Source organism: Manis pentadactyla, chromosome 3, assembly GCF_030020395.1.
Source record: "Manis pentadactyla isolate mManPen7 chromosome 3, mManPen7.hap1, whole genome shotgun sequence".
In the NCBI taxonomy this organism is placed as follows: domain Eukaryota; kingdom Metazoa; phylum Chordata; class Mammalia; order Pholidota; family Manidae; genus Manis; species Manis pentadactyla.
Genome location: NC_080021.1, coordinates 9,596,958 through 9,614,852, shown reverse-complemented (window position 1 = coordinate 9,614,852; position 17,895 = coordinate 9,596,958). Strand labels below are relative to the sequence as shown.

The 17,895-nt window shown below is 47.2% G+C and overlaps 1 protein-coding gene across 1 annotated transcript in view; it reads left to right on the top strand.

Annotated features, from left to right (window-relative positions):
• TG (thyroglobulin) overlaps positions 1-17,895 on the top strand; it is a 249,643-nt gene that overhangs the window by 90,687 nt on the left and 141,061 nt on the right. Inside the window, exons 30-35 of the mRNA XM_036890501.2 lie at positions 1,688-1,825; positions 2,605-2,781; positions 4,080-4,191; positions 5,819-5,898; positions 6,617-6,760; positions 13,473-13,535. Coding sequence (XP_036746396.2) covers positions 1,688-1,825; positions 2,605-2,781; positions 4,080-4,191; positions 5,819-5,898; positions 6,617-6,760; positions 13,473-13,535 — 714 coding nt within the window. The remainder of the gene's footprint in view (positions 1-1,687; positions 1,826-2,604; positions 2,782-4,079; positions 4,192-5,818; positions 5,899-6,616; positions 6,761-13,472; positions 13,536-17,895) is intronic.

The window sequence follows — 17,895 nt, the reverse complement described above, 5'->3', positions numbered from 1 at the left end:
TCCTAATATGGCATGTAAGCTGAGTGGCCAAAATATTCATCCTTTCATCTGCCAGACACTTTTTGAGCACATATTCTGTGCCCTCAGACGTTCACTCACTAGTGAGAATTTCCATATAACAGCGACTGCAAGGCAATGCAACAAGGCTGAAATGGGGACAACTGTCAAGGGCAGTCACGTTGCAGGGAAGGGAAGGTACTAAATGGCCTACAGATGACAGGAAAGGCTTCTCAGAGGAGTCTAAAAGAATGTGCCAGGCATTCCCAGGGTACACCTGGGAGAAGATGTTCCAGGTAAGAGGACCAGCCTGTACAGAGGCTCCAAGGGTGAAGTGTGATTCAGCAAACTTCCAAGTGTGCCTTTAGGCCTGCGGGGTTGGTTTTCCCTCCTTTCTCTGTTGTCTTAAGAGGTGACCTGTGCTCTCCTCCCTTGTGCATGGCTCAGCAGGGGGACAGGTATATAAACTGTCATATAATAATGGGACATTCAGTGACCCAGAGATCTGGGGCAGTGGAGGAGGGGGCAGCAGCATGGCCTCTGGGGGCTCTACCAGCAATAAACTGGCCTCGGCAGACATGAATAAAGCTTTTATCTTCTTTCTGGTTATTGCTGAAGAAGTTCAGTCTCATGAGACTGCCTTATGCAGCCTGGAGAGTAGGCTGCCAAGTGGATGTTCAAGTCCAAGGCAAAGTGAGGATCTGTATGGGATGTAATGCCCCTTATGCCAGAACTCTGACTTAAGGGACACTGTAGATGTGCCCCAGCTTTTCTCCATGAACTGCTTCATGCCCCCTGTGTAAGCCTCTCTGGAAAGTCATAGCCCTCATGAGGCACAGAAATATCCCCCCACCCCCAGGCCTGGGATTTGGGGTCCTTCAAGAACAGAGAAGCTGTTTATAGAGCCATAGACCATCAGATCAGGAGGGAACAGCATTTGCCCTTGAAACACAGGAGGACTAGTTAGGTGAGGGAGAAGGGTAAGCATGGACACTAGTCCTGGGGCAGAAGGCAGTGTGGTGATGAGCTAGGATTACCAGTGTTTGCAGGCTTCTGGAATGTGAGTTGAGGCAATCAGAAATGAGACTTAAAATACAGGTGGAGCTTGGATCAAGAGGAAAGCTGGGGCTTCTGTCCTGTGGGCAGGTGGGCACCCAGGAAGAGCCTTAAACCAGAGATCATGGTGTGTGAAGACACAAAAGAAGACTAGGGGAATAGCTAAGCTGTGATTTTTAAGTTTGGGGCTGAGCAGAGCTAAAAGCTGTCTTCATAGGGGAGGGCTGTCATTTGGGAGGGAGCCAGGACTTTGATTTGGCTTCAGAAGACAGAAGGGGCATCTGTGTTTCAAAAGTTACAAACAGAGATTTGACTCTACAACTTCATAATGATGGGGTGTGGCCTGAACTGTTGTGGGAGTAAGTCATGCCTTGGTGAAGAGTTGAAGCAGATGGCTCCCAAGCTTTCTTCCAAACCAAAATTCTAAGATTTTGCAACTCCATAATTTTCAGGACTTTCTGACCTTCTGGGACCTTCTGAACCCTTCCTTCCTGACCAGACTCCAAACCCTGTTGACTCCATACCTGCTCTGGCTTCATGTACAGCCTGAAAGAGTGTGTGCATGTGAGAAACAGAGATTGATTGATTGATTCATTGATCATGGAGATAAACAAAGAAACTCCTTCTTTTTCAGATTTGAGAACAGAGCTTTTCTCCCGTGTGGACCTTAACCAGGTCATTGTCAATGGAAGCCAGTCCCTGCCCAGCCAGCAGCACTGGCTTTTCAAACACCTATTTTCACCTCAGCAGGCAAACCTGTGGTGCCTGTCTAGTAAGTACCCTTAGGCCTTATCCTTCTTTCAGACCCTGTGGTCCCACATCACAGGCCTAGTTTAACAACTCTTGAGAAATAGGTAAGATCAAACTCAGTGGCATGATTCAGGGATCCATTTAGTATCATGGGTGCTACAAAATAAAGACAGGACACAACCCATCGTTGTAGTTAATCTCTATTCTGCTCCCTGAACCTGTCATCCATCCATCCATCCATCCATCCATCTTTTACCCAATAGGCATCTACTATATTGAGCATGTGCCATATTCTAGGCCTTGTGTTTCACCTTGGGGATGAGAAAACAAAACACAGAAAAATGAATGAGAGCCACGATCCTCCCTGTCAGGGAGTGCACTGACACCAGTGCCAGTGTCTGACACAGGAGTGGCAGCAGGGCAGATTGTTCACAATGTTCACACGGTTTTTATGTCCTGTGGCTTCTGCTCTGAAGATTCTGACAGCCTCTGAGATGGTCCAATGAATTTTACCCTCTCTGCTCCTGTATTGCTGTGTTTACAGCTCACCTTTTCCACTTTGAGACTCTGCCATCATTTAGAGCCCCATGGACTCCCTCTTTTGCAAATGATCCTCTCCCAACTCGCAGAACCTAAGTGATTTTTCATGGGCTTCCAGACTGGATAGCCTCTACTGTTCTGGGTCTTTGCCCTGCCTAGGAAGAATCCCTACCAGGTGTTTCTTCCCAGAAGATCTTCCAGCACTGACTCTCTCCTGCAGGCCTCCCAAGAACTAACACCTGACTGCTCTGTTGTCTGTAGGCTGTGTCCAGAAGCCCTCTTTCTGTCAGCTGGCAGAGATAGCAGACACTGCACCCTTGTACTTCACCTGCACCCTCTACCCAGAGGCCCAGGTGTGTGACGATGCCATGGAGTCCAGTCCCAAGGGCTGCAGACTGATCCTGCCCCACAGGCCAAAGGCCCTGTTCCGGAAGAAAAGTAAGTGCTTAGCAGGTTCTGCACAAACTGCATTTCTAGTGGGCTGCTGGCTCTGTGGTTATAGAAATATCCAGATTAATTTATTCTTCATTTTAAAGTAAAGTTATCCATGCCAAGATGTGAAACCATTCAGAAATGCATCAAGTTGACTACAGAGAAGAATCCTGCTCTGAATCCCAATTCTCAGAGAAAGCTACTCTTAAAGCACGTATCAGTTAGAATTCCATTTGGCTGCACATTACAGAAAATCTCAACAGCAATGGCTTTTACAAGATAGAAGTTGATGTGTCTCTCTGGGGAAATTAATGACACTTTTTTGTTTTTGTTTTTCACCCATCACAATCTCTATTCTTCCAAGATGTTATCATCCTTCACTCACTGTCCTATCTCCTTTTCTGGAGGCCTTTCTCAGATATCTGGTGACCCTTGGTTTTCCACTTAAATGTAAGAAAGGGGCCAAAAGCTACTCAGGAAACTCCCAGGTTGTGGAGGGAGCTGGTTGACTTTAGGTTTCCCTGCAGAGTAATCTGGTTGAGCTGCACTTTGGGGAAATCCCTCAAGTGGTCACTTTTAGGTCCCTCCCCAGAGGGATCCTGTAACATCTGCCTGGGGGCATGAGCTTGGCTGCTGTTGATTTGGATGCCAAATAAAGTTGGAAGATGAAAGAGCCTCAACTTCCACCATGTAGATTGATCAGGAAGAATCCCCGGGTGTCAAAGTGCTGCTCCCTCCATGAACTCACCTGGTGCACCCAAGAGATCCTTTCTCTTCTGTCCGCTCCCGAAAATAAACCTTCCATCTTCTGCTGTGGTGGGGAGAGCACAGTTGTCTGCTGTGGAAAGCACAGGAGGTATCTGGAGACCAAATTGCTTCTTGAAGAGATTTATAGTCCCCCCTGCTTTAGCCCACCTTCCGCCCAGTGCCGCCAATACTTCACCCTTTTGGGATTCCAGAAGGTGTATTGAGTTACTTTGGGTTCTTCCCACAGAAAAGTTGAGCATTCAGCTTTCTTGGGCCCATTAAGTCAATCGTGTGCTCTTCTGTGCTTTCAAGCTTCCAAACGTTGATTGCTGTATCCCTTCTCCTATTCTCTTTGTCCTTGAGGGTGTGTGTCTTTACAAGAATCCTTCACGATTATTTTAGTAAGCTGTGGGACAGGAGCAGAGAAAACATGTGATTTTAATAAGCCATCTCTAATTAGGAGCTCTCGGTCTGGTTTGTATGTCTTTATCCTCTTATTTTCATGGATATAGCAAATCTCCCTCTAAATAATAAGATTTCTTTCTTTCTCTGTGTAGTTGTCCTGAAAGATAGAGTGAATAACTTTTATACTCGCCTGCCATTCCAAAAACTGACGGGGATTTCCATTAGACGTAAAGTGCCAATGTCGGAAAAATCCATTTCCAATGGGTAAGGTACTTCTTTCCCGCCATTACCAGTATTTATTATTAAGACCCTTCTACTCGCATAAAGAAGGTAATACAGTATCTGTGAAAGGCACATGTATAAAACATGGTAAAACCTAGAGCAAATGGGGAGCAAGGTAATACGGGGGTGACCGGATCTAAAAAGCATGGCCAAGGTAACTTACTGATAATTAGACACCAGCTTCAACCCTGAAGCTCCGCTCAGCTGATGCAAAAAGGAAACACTGAGCCCTGTCTGATCAATTAATAAGAATTATCTAGTGTTGTAATAAATGTGTTCGGCAGAGACTCACTGTGCTGCATTCAGAATCCAGAGAGCAAGTAGAACTTCTAATAGGACCATGGGACTTTATGATTTTTAAAATATGTTATTTATTTAGTTATTATAAGTTAGCTGTTCTTTAGTTGTTTTAAACGAGGGTGACATTTTTCTCTGCCTGGTCTGTGGATCTCACCCATCTGAATCACCAGAACTTTTTACAAATCACATTCTTGTGTCCTGGACCTGGTGAACCAGCATTTTCTGGAGTGGGGCTCACGAATCTGAATTTTAAGTAAGCTTCTCCTCCTGGTGATTCTCTTGTACTTTAGAATTCAAGAGTCATTGATCTCAAGACTGTTGATCTATGAAGTACTGCTGAGTTAGAAACTGTCATGCAGCTGGTGTAAATGTTTAAGATTTACTTTGAAAATGCCGTTGAAAAAAAGATGACAGCCGTAGTCTCTCTGGAGACCCGGCAGGGCCCCACCCCTGCTGATGGGACCTGGAGGAGGAGGAGGGCTGGAACCAGGGGTCAGCCTGACCCTGGCTGGGATGGGACTGGGGTCTCAGAGAAGGGCGGTTCAGTGGCAAACACATCCTCCCTTGGCTGTGGTCTTCCAAGAAAGGAAAACTAAGGGGTGGGTGGCAGGACTCTGTGGAGGGAGCCATGGGCAGGTGCAGAGATACAGCTAGCAGAGGAAAAGCTGCCCGAGAGAGATGGAGGCTTTACCCACTGAGATATGATTTGGGTTCAGGGGCTCCTACAAATGAGAAGGAGAAAATGGCAAGGATGAGGCAGGATCCCCATGGTGAAAAGGAACTAAGGGGTGAGGGGCTGAAGGGGCTCTCAGGAGTCATCAGTGAATGAGCAGAACTGGGGCATGTGGTCAAGGTGGAGAGCAGTGGAACTGGGCCCAGGAGTAGCACTGGTTTGGAGCCACTAAGTCCCTCTTGCCAGGACTGGTCCTAGAAGTGGGGTCCACCAGTGGGGTCCTAGAAGTGGGGTCCAGTCCATATCTGAAAGGATGGTAGGAGCACATTCAGGATGCTAGGTTAGCTGGGGTTTGAGCATGATAGGCACAGGGTATGTGCTTGATGAGTGAATCAGCAAATGAATGAAGGATGGCAAGACCACATCCCCCAGAAAAGAGAAGAATTTTGTTGCCAGAAAGAACCTCCAAGCTAGGAATCCACTCATACGTACTGGCCAAAGCACCCCCAATTTGGGTGGTCACAAAGAAGGTAGGCCCTTAGAAGTAAAAATGACTGCCATTCAGCCACCCAGGAGGTCTTGGGCCACCAACAAAAGTGAAAACCTTCAGGCCTGCTCTCTCTCTTCTCACGCCAGCTTCTTTGCATGTGAGCGACTGTGTGATGTGGACCCATGCTGCACCGGCTTTGGCTTTCTGAATGTTTCCCAGCTGAAAGGTAATAAAAACTCCCTCTCACCTGCGTGCACATTGCAGTCTAGAAACACCTTTGTATTTATGATCTTATCTAGTTTGCAGCATTGCCTCACAGTGGGTGGGGAGTAGTAATCCTCATTTACAGATGGTAAGTAGAGGCTTGGAGAGGGGAGATGGCTAATAAACAAGACAGCTGGGACAGGACTCCGTGTGCAGGGCCCGCTCATCTTCACACAGCGCTTGCACCTGGCTGAAACAGCCTTCCTCAAGGGGCTCACCTAGCTGTCTGCTCGTCTTTCAAGATTTGGGTTAGACAGCTTGGTGGGATCAACTTTGGATCTATCCATATGGTGTGTATTTAAATTTGATTCTTACAAGCCACTTCCTAGTGGTGGGATCCTGGACAATTATTCAATCTCTGAACCTTGGTTTCTCATGTGAAAATAGGGATACAGATGCTACCCTCCTCCAGGGCTGTGTGCATACCAGATCAGATGATGCAGACGGAGCCCCAGCACAGCCCTGGGCACACGATGGGTGCTCCATACGGAGCTGCTCCATCCTTCCCTCTTTAGCAGAGGCTCATGAAGGGACCCCATTTGTCATCAGTGCTGAGATCATACCTGGAACACAGTGGAGCCCCCCAAAAGTCTGCTAAGAATGAGTTTGCAGAATTTCTTTCACTACTTAGAATCTTCTCTCATGATCATTTTCCTTGCCCTGGTTATTTTTTGCTCCAGGAGGAGAGGTAACGTGCCTGACTCTGAACAGCTTGGGGCTGCAGACATGTACTGAGGAAAATGGAGGCGCCTGGCGCATTTTGGACTGTGGCTCCCCTGACACTGAGGTCCGCACCTATCCCTTTGGATGGTACCAGAAACCTGGTAAGTGACCTTCCCAGAGCAGCTGCATGGTTATCTTTAATTGACTGTTTCTCAACCATATGTTCCTCCAGCCAGGGGTTCCTGGGCTGGGAAGGAAATTCGTCAGGACTCACTGGGTGCAAGTAATAGAAACTGATTCTATTTAACTTAAGCAGAAAAGGAACTTATTGGAAGTCTGTTCATGGACTTAGAGGGAAGAGGACAAGTCTCAGCATCATTGATGTATTTAGCAGAAATGAGTGTACAACCTCATCATTGGGCCACTGCCATCATCAGTCTGCTCCAGAGGGCTTTGGTTGTTAGATTCAAACTATAAATTCAAGGGAAAAAAATTTGGCCCAGCTTGGGCTGTAAGTCCAGCCACTGTCAGAGGGAGGGTGGGGCAGCTTGGTGACAGTCCCAGCAAGACTGCACATGGGGGAAGAGGAGGTTCCTCAAAGTAGAGTTAAGTTCAGTTGCCCGACAGGGGAAACCAATGGATGTGCACTCTGCCAGGTTCCCTTGGTGTGCCCATCCTGTCAGTCAGGACAGTGGAGCACATGGCAGTCTCAGGAAGTGAAGAGGGGCCGCTGACTCGTATCGGACAATGTATGTGGAGTTAGGATTTCAGGGCCAAGGCAGTGTTGACTCAGTGTGAGTACTTCACACGTATGTGCTAATTAAACCCCAGCACACTTTAGGAACTCAGTCTGAATCAATGAATGAAAGGTCTGTGTGGTGTGATGGAGAAGCTCCTGGACTCAAATGAAGGGATATTTGTAGTTTCCAAACTCTCCCTTCTACTATGACTTTGGGAAAGTCATACCACTTCCTCAGTTTCTCCATTAGTAAGACAATGAGTGGGGCTCATTGTGGTCCTATCAGCTCTTCCTTCTGGGTGTTTAAGGGTGTGGGTACACTTGGGGTACAGTGGGTGATAGCATGGAGACTGGACAGCCTCATTCTGTGTCCCAGATGCAAATTCACAAAGATGTCCCAGACACAAAAAGATTGACAGCCCTGTCTTAGTAGGTGTCAGTGGAGAGGCTGGGTGAGGCTCAGTGTCTCCAGCCTCTCCCACTGGTGTTTTCTCCCTACTTTCAGAGTCAGCACAGGATGGGTGTTGACCCTGGCCTGGCACCTGCTCTAGAAATGAGAGTCACAGAATGTCTGGTCTGGAGGAATCTTAGAGATCTATAACTTTGATCTCCACATTCCTTACATCATCCGACACAAAGGTTTGCCAAAACAGGAAGGGAGAGAAGAGCTGATATTACTCACGAGCCTACTACTGTGTGTCTACATGAATGCTGTGTCCCCACATGCTGGGGCTTCTACGTGGGTTCTATAATTGAATACTCCTAATTCCCCTATGGAGTAGATATTATTTCCTCCATTTTTAGATGAGGAGAGTACGACATAGAAAGTTGAAGTTATTTGACCCAAACCACATAGCTAACAAGCAGCAGTCAGGTTGCCAAACCAGATCTGATGATCCCAGACTTCTTTCTTCTGCTTTACTGTGTTGCTTCCTGCAGGTCTTCAATATCCCAATAGTGATTGGGTATGAAAATGTCCTGACACCTTGTCTGACTGGTTTTCCCCCAACTAAATTGACTAACAAGCAATTGATTAACACATTGAAAAAGAAAACAAAACTGACTAATGAACTAGCAAACTAAACCCAGTGGTGGGTTGTCCTCTTATTCCAGAGCCATATCCAACCTAAGAGCCTGGGATGGGGCTCCCAGGTGGAATCTGGTCAATGGCCTTTGTTCATGAGCATACTAATGCCTAAGGTGCTCATTGACTTCAGAGCATTTCTGTTTTGGAGTTAATTATTATCAGGCTGAATGGAATCTTCACTGTTGATGTCTACCTTGAGCATCCTGTGACTTGATCTGAATTCATTCCATTAGCTTTTAATTTTATTTTAACATCTTGAATTATTTAAAAAATGTCAGGGTTATATGATGACAATAGCCTTAGTGTATTTCTATTTAGGGGAGAACGTTCCCTACAGAGCAGGCTTTCACTAGCTTACAGGGGCAGGGGAGAGGTGAATACCTGCTTAGGACAGTGGCCCCTGCAGGATCCCCAATGCCAGCTCTGGGTATTGAGGGGGCTTCTGGACTGAACCTTTACCCTCCAATGCCTCCTTGCCCCACCTGGCCTCCCACATCTCTTCCCATCTCCTCACTCCACCAAATACTGAAAAATGTCCTTTTCCATCTTCATATTGCTCGGGAAAGGTTTGGGTAAAATGAAGCTTAAGAAATAATTCATTTATTCAGATATATCATGAGATACCAGAGTGTTACAACATTGTGGCAGGAGCTGGCAAGTAAAAGAACCTGGGGTGCTTGGTGTCCAGACTCAGTCCATCTGTTCTGTTTCATGTCATCTGACTGTATAACTTTTTCCAACATACATCCTGTGGCATCAGGCTGGGGAATCAGGAGTTCTGATCAGAAACTACAAGGCAGAGAGTTAGAAATTCCCAGAGGTGCTCACCTTCAGCAGACAGACTGAGCATTGACAAAGCCTGGGACCTCTGGTGTTACAAATGCTGCCTCTACTCAGTGGGCTGGATACCAAGCACTTTATAAGATTTTGCAGATCTGATCCTCACCGCACTGTTAGATGAGGAAAGAGGGTTCAGGGAGGTTCAGTCACTTGCTCGAAGTCACACAGGAATCATGTCTTATTCATCTTCAGCCACATAACATAATGATTTAGAGTCAGAACTAAGTCCAAATTCTGTCATTTACCAGCCTGAGCCTCGAAGGGTAGCGAGGATCCTCATATTCAGTCATATCAGCACATGGGGGCATACATACCTTTTTACAAAGGAATTCTTGTGAAAAAAATCTCCATACTAGACTTTGCCCTTGCCTCAGGTCCATGGCTTGATCATTAATGTATCGACCTCTGTATGTGGTGTTTCCCATGGACCCCTGGCTAGACTCCAGGCTGAGCGTCAGAGACGAGTAACACAGGTCCCGTCTCTGAAACCTCCACTGAGGATGGGGAGAGGAAATGATGTTCACGGAGCTCCGGCTACATGTCCAACACTGGAGGCAGAGGTGGAAGGTCCTGCCCACAGGCGGTGTGGCTGGCAGGCGTGGCAGACGGGAGTGAAAACGAGCATTGCTTAAGCACGCACTCGGTGTAACTAACTCCACACACTTTACCCAGAATTAAATTACCACCCCACTGTCAGGTTGGCACTCCTTTCCCCTCATGAGGAGGTAATTCTTCTCTTTGTAATCAGGGAACTACTCAGAGATGTGGCTTACATTCCTGGGGTGGGACCCACAGAGGCTTCTGGGGGCATGAAGGGGGAACAAGGAGGTCTGTTCGATAAGGGGTGATGCAGAAGCATCTCCAGAACAATCTGGATGTAGATAAAGTAGAGTGTAGATAAAGGGATGAAAGGACAGGCAGGTTATGGGGGTGGAGTTGGCTGTGTCCTGCCCTCAAGGCCCTGGGGGCCTCAGACACTTGCACACAGAGCAAGGGCCGAAGTTTAGTCTCCAGGAATCCAGTAAGACAAAGGCGTAAAGCGTAAAGACAGAGCAGGGAGCATGGAGAGGGGACCCCAGAGAGCCTGCACAGTGCACTCTGGCTTTGCTCTCCACAGTGAGCAGAAAGTTCTGTGTGTCTTCGCACAGAACTGAGAGGCTTGGGCTGAGCAACGGTGAATGCAGATGAGGCTGTTGGCAGCCCCTTCCCGGCAGCAGGACCCAGAGAGGAAGTGCTCTTAGCATCCCGGGTGGGAGTGCAGGGGTGAAGTGGGCTGCTCTCTAGTCAGGCGTTGCCCCAGAGCCCAGGGTTTCCTGGAAGGGGCGGGCCTCTGGGGCACTGGTAGTCTCCTCTCTTTGAAGAGAGCTAGGGCAGCCCTTCTCTCCACAGCTGTGCATGGCCTGCAAGTGGGGCAGGGTCTTTGGTTTGTTTTCAAAATCAGTGTGGCTTCTAAAAAAAAAAACAATCGAAGCCTCATGGTTCCTCTCTTCTTTAGCTAAGCAAATGCACTTGGCCCTTGAAGCAATTCTAGATGTGGGAACATAACCTGGAAAGGAAAGGAAAATCTCTTCTAATTATGCTTTTGCAACCCACGTAGAAGTGACCACATGGAGGTAAAGTTTCCTGCGGATGCGTTCTTCATCCTCAGCCACACTCCACCAGCAGCTGCTGCCATGTACTGAGCCCAGAGCTGGCTCTGCGCTCTAGGCTTGCATTTTGCAGTAACATCTTATTTAATCCCCAAACAATGTGATGAGGTAGGGCCTACCGTTCACCCCATTCAGTGCTGTGCTGGCAAGTAGTTTACAACAGGACGGGCTGGGGGAGGCCCTGATTTGTAGTCTTTCCCACTTGCTGTGGTGTAAATACTCCCACTGAGGCTGGTTGCAAGCTACCAGCGTGACGTTGCTGAAACCAGAGTTGGGAAGAAGCAGGAGGGTTGGCATCCACTCGCTGAACAAGCGTGAATGAGCCGAGGCCTTGCTCAAGGTTGCACAGTGAGAGCAGCAGGGACCCCAGGGAAGTCGGCCCTCCCAGGGCTGAGGGTGTTGCGGTTTCAATGCCCCAGGGGCCCTGGGAAGCTGAGAATCTTCAGGGCTCTGCTATTCCTGTACAGTAAGGAAGGTTCCACCCAAAAGGCTAATAGTGCCCTGTTTAGAAACACTGAGAGTGGGTGAGAAAAAGAAAGCAGAGCAGCAGCAGGCCTGTGGGGCATCATCTGAGAGGACCTTCCCATAACTGTCCCCGTGGACGTGTGTAACGGGCTGACCCCTCTCAGAGTGCTGGACATGTATATAGGTTCCAGCATTTCAGTAGTATCGTGTCGATGTGCCCTTTGCAAACTGAGCTTGCTTTCAATTTCCAGAACCAGAATTACTTGGTCCAAGCGAAAGGGCATTTGAATGTTAGAGATAGTCTGATTGTTCTCTAACGACTGCACTAATTCTCGAGCTCTTTGCCCTGAGAACCACTCTCTTCCAGGAAAGACAGGCATTTAAACAAACAAGCCAGGAGCATGGCAGATGGTTAGTAGTAATTTTGAGTGTTGTCTGAGGAGACAGAACCTTAGCTTAGGGGTCCTCAAAATGTGGTCTCAGACAAGCAGCATCAGTTTGGGAATTTGTTAGAAGTGCCAAATCTCAGGCCCCCTCCTGGACCTGCTGAATCAGACACTCAGGGCCAGCGTGGTGTGTGCTGTCTGGCCCAGGAACCAGGACCTTGGAATGATGCTTAGGAGCAGGAGTTTGCAGGCAGGTGGGGCCAAACAAAAAGATGCCAGAGGTTCTAGGCCGCAGAGAGGCTGGTCATGGCGTACCTAACTGAAGTAAAAAGGCAGTGGGGGAACGGGAGTGAGGTGGCCCAAGTCGGGACTTCAGGGACCAGATGGAACATAACCCTGCCTGAGGCGTTTCCTAGAGGCAGCCTAGGGCAAGAGACGGTGGCCGAGGTGTGTCACTGCACAAGGGCAATATTAACAGTGAATAATGGCCAGCATTTATTAAGTGCTTTCTGTATGCCCAAAGCTTTAAATGTACTGATTCATCTAAACGTCACAAACCTGAGATAGGTACCATCATTACCCCCGTTTTACAGACAAGGAAACAGAGCACAGGGAGATTAAGTAACTTGCTCAAGATCACACAGAAGGAAGTGGCCAAGCCAGTCTTACCCTGTGCCACTGACCCCAGAGCCCCCCCGCCCCTTGACCTCTGACCATGCTACGCTGTGGCTGGGTGTGCAAGGAGACCCTGCATGCTCTCCTAGTTTGGGGCACTGGGAGGAAGGAATGACAAGGCTTTGGAGACTGAGATCTGTGTGGTAAGGGAAGAGGAGGGGAGAAACTACAGGCACTTGGACTTGGCCTGCTGGGTGTGCGTGGTTTCTCACTCAATTCTTATATCACTCCCAACTTACCAACACTGAAACGGGGTCTCGAAGGAGTCAGATCACCTCCACACTGCTGCTGAGTGGCATTTGGGGATTCGAGTCCAGGTCATCTGCCCTCTGCCCCTGCTCTGTCCACCCTGCCATGCTGCCTGCCAATTATTTAGCTTTTACTCTGCTCCTGGCACTATACTATCTCCTGTAATCATCGCAATAATTCTTAGGGTAGGCTATATTATCCCCATTGTACAGATGTGGAAACTGAGGCCCAGAGAGGCTGAGTGCCTCATGCACGCGAACAGTCAGCCAGCAGGTGTCGGTAGGTATTCTCCTTGTTCACCATGTGTCTTTGGAACATGCCGGGACTGCACGTCCTCACCCCTGACCCCACCCCTGGCCTTGGTCAATGACATGTGTGGAGAATGATGTGAGTCCCTTGTAGGCAGAGCTGTAAGAGCCAGAGTGCAGTGTGCTGTGTCCCTGTCCCCTGCAGCAGCATCGTGGAAGCAAGGGCCCAATGGAGCCCGCCTCCACCAGGGCCTGGAGGGAGGACGACTTAGAGGAAAGCCCCAGGCCACCTGTGGTGGACACATGTGGGAGAGAGGCGATGCCCTGTGGGTGTTTTAAGCCACTGAGATGTGACTGTTTGTGACCTCAACATAACCCAGTCCATCCTGACCAGTACAGAAGTGGTGCTGGGAGCTGAATGAGGTCTGTCTGCCTCCCAAGTCCAACTGCACCACTACCAAGTTGTACCTTTATTAATGCCTTCAAATGCATTGATACAAAGAGGAGCTAAAAGGCTGCTCTTTTCTTTTTTCAGTTGCTCAGCATGATGCTCCCAGTTTTTGCCCTTCGGTGGTTCTGCCATCGCCCGCAGAGACAGGTGAGCGCACCGTTGTGTCAGTCTTTCTGATGGGAATGCCGCTTCACCTTGCTCCTCTTTCTCTCTGCTCTCCTCACTCTTGCCCAGTGGCCTAGAGCTTGCACACCTCTCACGTCGTTAATGCTGGCTCCTACCAATTGCGCACGTGCATAGACAGGGCAGATGCCAGCACCATGCTCATTTTACAGGTAAGGAAACTGACTCACAGCAATTCAATGACTTGGCCAAATAATGCAGTTAATTGGAAGCAGAGTGGGACTTTCTCTAGTTCTCCCAATTTTTATTCTAAGGAATTTTTCACTCTATCACCTGCACAGTCCTGAGCGATGTCAAGAACAGTGGCATTTGTGGCCAAAAAGTGAAAGACCTCATTGTTTCATTTGCATGGACAAGTAGGGGCTCACAGTCATCGGCATACGGGGACTCATGGTGGCGGGATGCTGGCCCCGCGCCTGGGAGCACAGCCCGGGTTGAGGCTGCTGTGCCCTCCTGTGGGTCACACCAGGCTTCCCACCACGTGCCCTGTCTGGTGCCAAAGGAGCAGGAAGTGAGTGCGGGGAGGTGGGTGCAGGGAGCCGCGCTGGACGGGTGAGGTGGAGGCGGGCAGGAAATGAGAGGCTCCAAGAGCCAAGTGACATTAATTCCTGTCCTGTGACATGATGTCTGAGAGGCTCTAGACATCTGTCATTATGGTCCTGGTTGAAGAGACAGAATATAGTTTGTGTAGGAGGGAATCATTTATAGCAAAGCTGTAGCTAAAAATATAAATGTCCTCAACCCATGTTGTCACTTCCCTCCACTAAGTTCCAAGAGCTGACTTTGGAGATCATATATATGTACTTTTTTCCTTGCACATTCCATACAGAAGGCCTGTGTCTAGCATGTTAGGACTTTATGTCCAGGACTTGAGGTCCTAGCACTGTACATATGTGACCTGGGGTTAGCTTCCTGAAACCCCGAAAGGCAGGAATCGCTGTGGCCGTGTCATGGATGGCAGAGGTGGGACCTAGAGAGAGGTTCACACACACTAGCAGATAAAACATGTCCAAGCCTGACGTTGGCCAAACCTGATTTTGAGTTTTAGCAGGATAATGTACAAATGATCGAATAGTCCCAATTAGGCCCTTTTGGTTTATGGTTAAAAAAAAAAATGAGTGGTTCCCTGTAATATCTCAGCCCACCTGCCATTCCCACCCCCAGAGCCACCACATTTACCTCTTCTAGCCATTTTTTTCTCATCTTAACATCTGTGTTTCTAAGTAATACTTGAATCCTGATGGTCCTTGATTTTGAAAGTAACTCTTGAGCTCCTGCCTTGATAGAGGCATCCTCTAGTAATCCTGACATTACTAGGTCATCCTCATGATCTAGTAATGTCAGGACTCAGGACTGAAGCAAGAGTCAGTGTTAGTTGTTACGACCATGTAAATAGGGCTCAGGGAGCCCAGGAGAGGACTCGGAATCTTCTCTTGTCATTGCCGACTGCCGTGTATGGGGGTCCCCAGCTGAACCTTCTGTTTTCAACCCCATAATTCACCCCTGCCTTCCATGCCGCCTCATCCTTCCTGGGCTTCCCAGGGCACCTGTGGCACAAACAGGTCGTTTCCGTGCTCCACTCCGTAGGTACCTGGAGTGTTAGGTACCCAGCTGTGGTGCCTGCCAGCCCATCTCCCTCTCCTTTTCTTCATCTAAAAGTTTGTTGAAATCCCTTCTCTGCTGTTAGTTCAATTCAGTTTTTTTCTGTTGTTATCTTTAAGGGTTTAGTTTTTTTGTTCCTTTACCTCATTTTGAAGAGGTTTGTGGAAGAAGAGAAGAGAAATGTGCTGCATTTAATTAAAAGCAATAATACAGCCTTTTTCAAAACTTTTCAACATTTAGTGAAGACTTCATTTTGTCCTCAGCACTGTACTCAGCATTTGATCATCACATAAACCCCAAGAGGCAGGTCCTATTTTAATACTTTTTAGTTACAGAACATTCAAACAATACAGACCTAGAGGAAAAAATCACAGTTGTTTAGAAGGTGCTCCATGTTAGTTAGAACATTGGTTTATTTCCTTCGCATTTCCTTAGGCTTTTCTGTAAGGTTTGAAGTAGTTTACAATGGTACTTTTTTTTTTTTACCTAATAGTGCATCATTTGTGTATTTCCAAATTGTTACTTATCTCTCTAAATCATGCATTCATGCATGCATGTGTGTACTTATTCATTCACCTGTCTATGTCCTATTTGCACAATGCTCCAAATCTGACAATGAAGAAACAGGTAAAGAGAGCACAGTGTTACTAGCTACAGTTGTATTATTCCACCAGGTAGACATACTGCAGTTCACTAACTCATTTCTCTGCTATTGGGCATTTGATTGTTAATGATCTTCTTCATTATGAAAATAAAACAGTCAATACCTGGGTACATAAAGCTCTTTCCAACGTCCAGATTATTTCCTGGGGCACATTCTACGAAGTACAATTATTGGGTTTAAGAACTTCATATTTTAAGACTCTAGATTTATATTGCCAAATTTGTCTCAAACAGTTGTTTCTAGTTGCCTGCTTACTAGCAGTGAACTAAAGTATTTTTCTATCACGTATTTGGAATCTTTAAGTATTATCACTGAAAAAAATTACATTTATTAAATTTACAGATAAAGAGTGCTTCAGTATCAAAATGTCAAATGCTTACTGTTAGATATTTTAAAAAATCAAAGCATAAACGTCTTTGGGTGATTTTACAATGCTCCCTCTCTGCTTTTGCTAAAATCTTTATTATTAGGAGTTACATTACCAACAAAAGAAAAGACGATGTAGAATTGCACATTTCCCTTCACATACACAGAGTCTATGGATCTGAGTAGATGTTTCCAAGGCGGAATGAGGTGTCACAGTATTTTAAAATGTGCATTTGACAAGTGTGATTTGAAAGCAGGAAAAGATGTCGGAGCTGGCATTCCATCTGTGCTCAGAGTTCCCAAATTGGAATTAAGAGTTTGGGCCTGTTCTTTGATGTGAATCAGAGGGATGACATAATTCTGCTTCTAGGGTGTTCATATGTCAATGTAAATTTGACATGGATTGTGTGTTGTGTGTGTGTGCATACATGTGTATATACATCATGGGTGTGTAAAATGCCTATTTTTATTCACTTTCTATTCAGGGAGAAAAGGAAATCGTTTATTAAAGACCAAACATTTCATAAATCATTTAACATTCACAAGAAAGTCAGATGGTAGCAAGGTCTATTTTTCAGAGGGAAACGGGGGATGTAGGAGGTTAAAAGACCAAGCTGGAACTTGAACCCACAGGTGTCTGGCCCTCCTCAGAGTTAGGCAAGAATATTCGGTCTGAGCTTCTGGAAAGGGTGACAGAGACGCACTTTCAGTCCTAGACTTGTCTGGAGACCTAATGTCTTAGCCTTGTTTCTCTTACGTGTTTGTGTTTAAAGGCTGCCCATTTAAAGCCTCTTTGCAAAAGGGATTCTGATGCACTGATTGGTTGGTGGGGATGGTGTGAAGATGAAGGTGACTTCTGAAGTCGCACAGGCCTATCTTGGGTGCACAGTGGGTACCAGAGACCACTCTAAGCACTATATGTTGCTCCAGAGAAGGCTTCTAACTCATTATTGGTTTGAAGATGGTAGGAGTTTGTCAAATGGGCAAGTTTTAGAAAGCCTTTCCCAAGAGTGTGGTTTGTGTGCCCGAAGGCCCAGAGCATGAAACAACCTGGGACGCTCGGACGTTGGAGACAGATCAGAAAGGCAGGCCTAGCACCATCAGGGGGACAAGGCAGAAGATGAGCAGTAAAGAAAGGCTTTAGCTTGGGTCTGGAGATGGTAGGAGCCTTCGTACTGGGTTGGAACTGGACCTTGGTAAGATCTCTTGGGGTGGGTGAACAGGAAAGTGGTAGCGAGGTCTAGGATACGCAGGTTAGAGAAGCATGTTGGGGCAAAACAGATCATATTTTATTTCCGTTTAGTTCAATTCAGCGAGTATGTATGTCCCAGGCACTTTTTGGATAAAAGATTCTGGATTTTCACTTACGTTCCAGGAGAGGCACTGTGCTGGGGTAGGAGGTCTTGCTTGCAAAAATAGAAGCCCACCTTCTAGTTAGGAGCAAGTACACAAAGAAAGAATTTAAAGAGATGAATCACTTACCACAGGGGTGAGCCTCAGGAAGTCTCCCCCAGATTCACTGCAGGCAGGCAGCACCCCCAAGCATGGCCAAGCTGGGACATAAAGGACGAGCATGCATTTGTCACATGGCCAAGAGGGCAGAGGGAGGCATCATGTGCGGAGGGAGGTGTGTAAACAGAAGCCCAGGGGCATTCATTAGCATGACACATGCAGGGAAATGTAAGTGTTCCA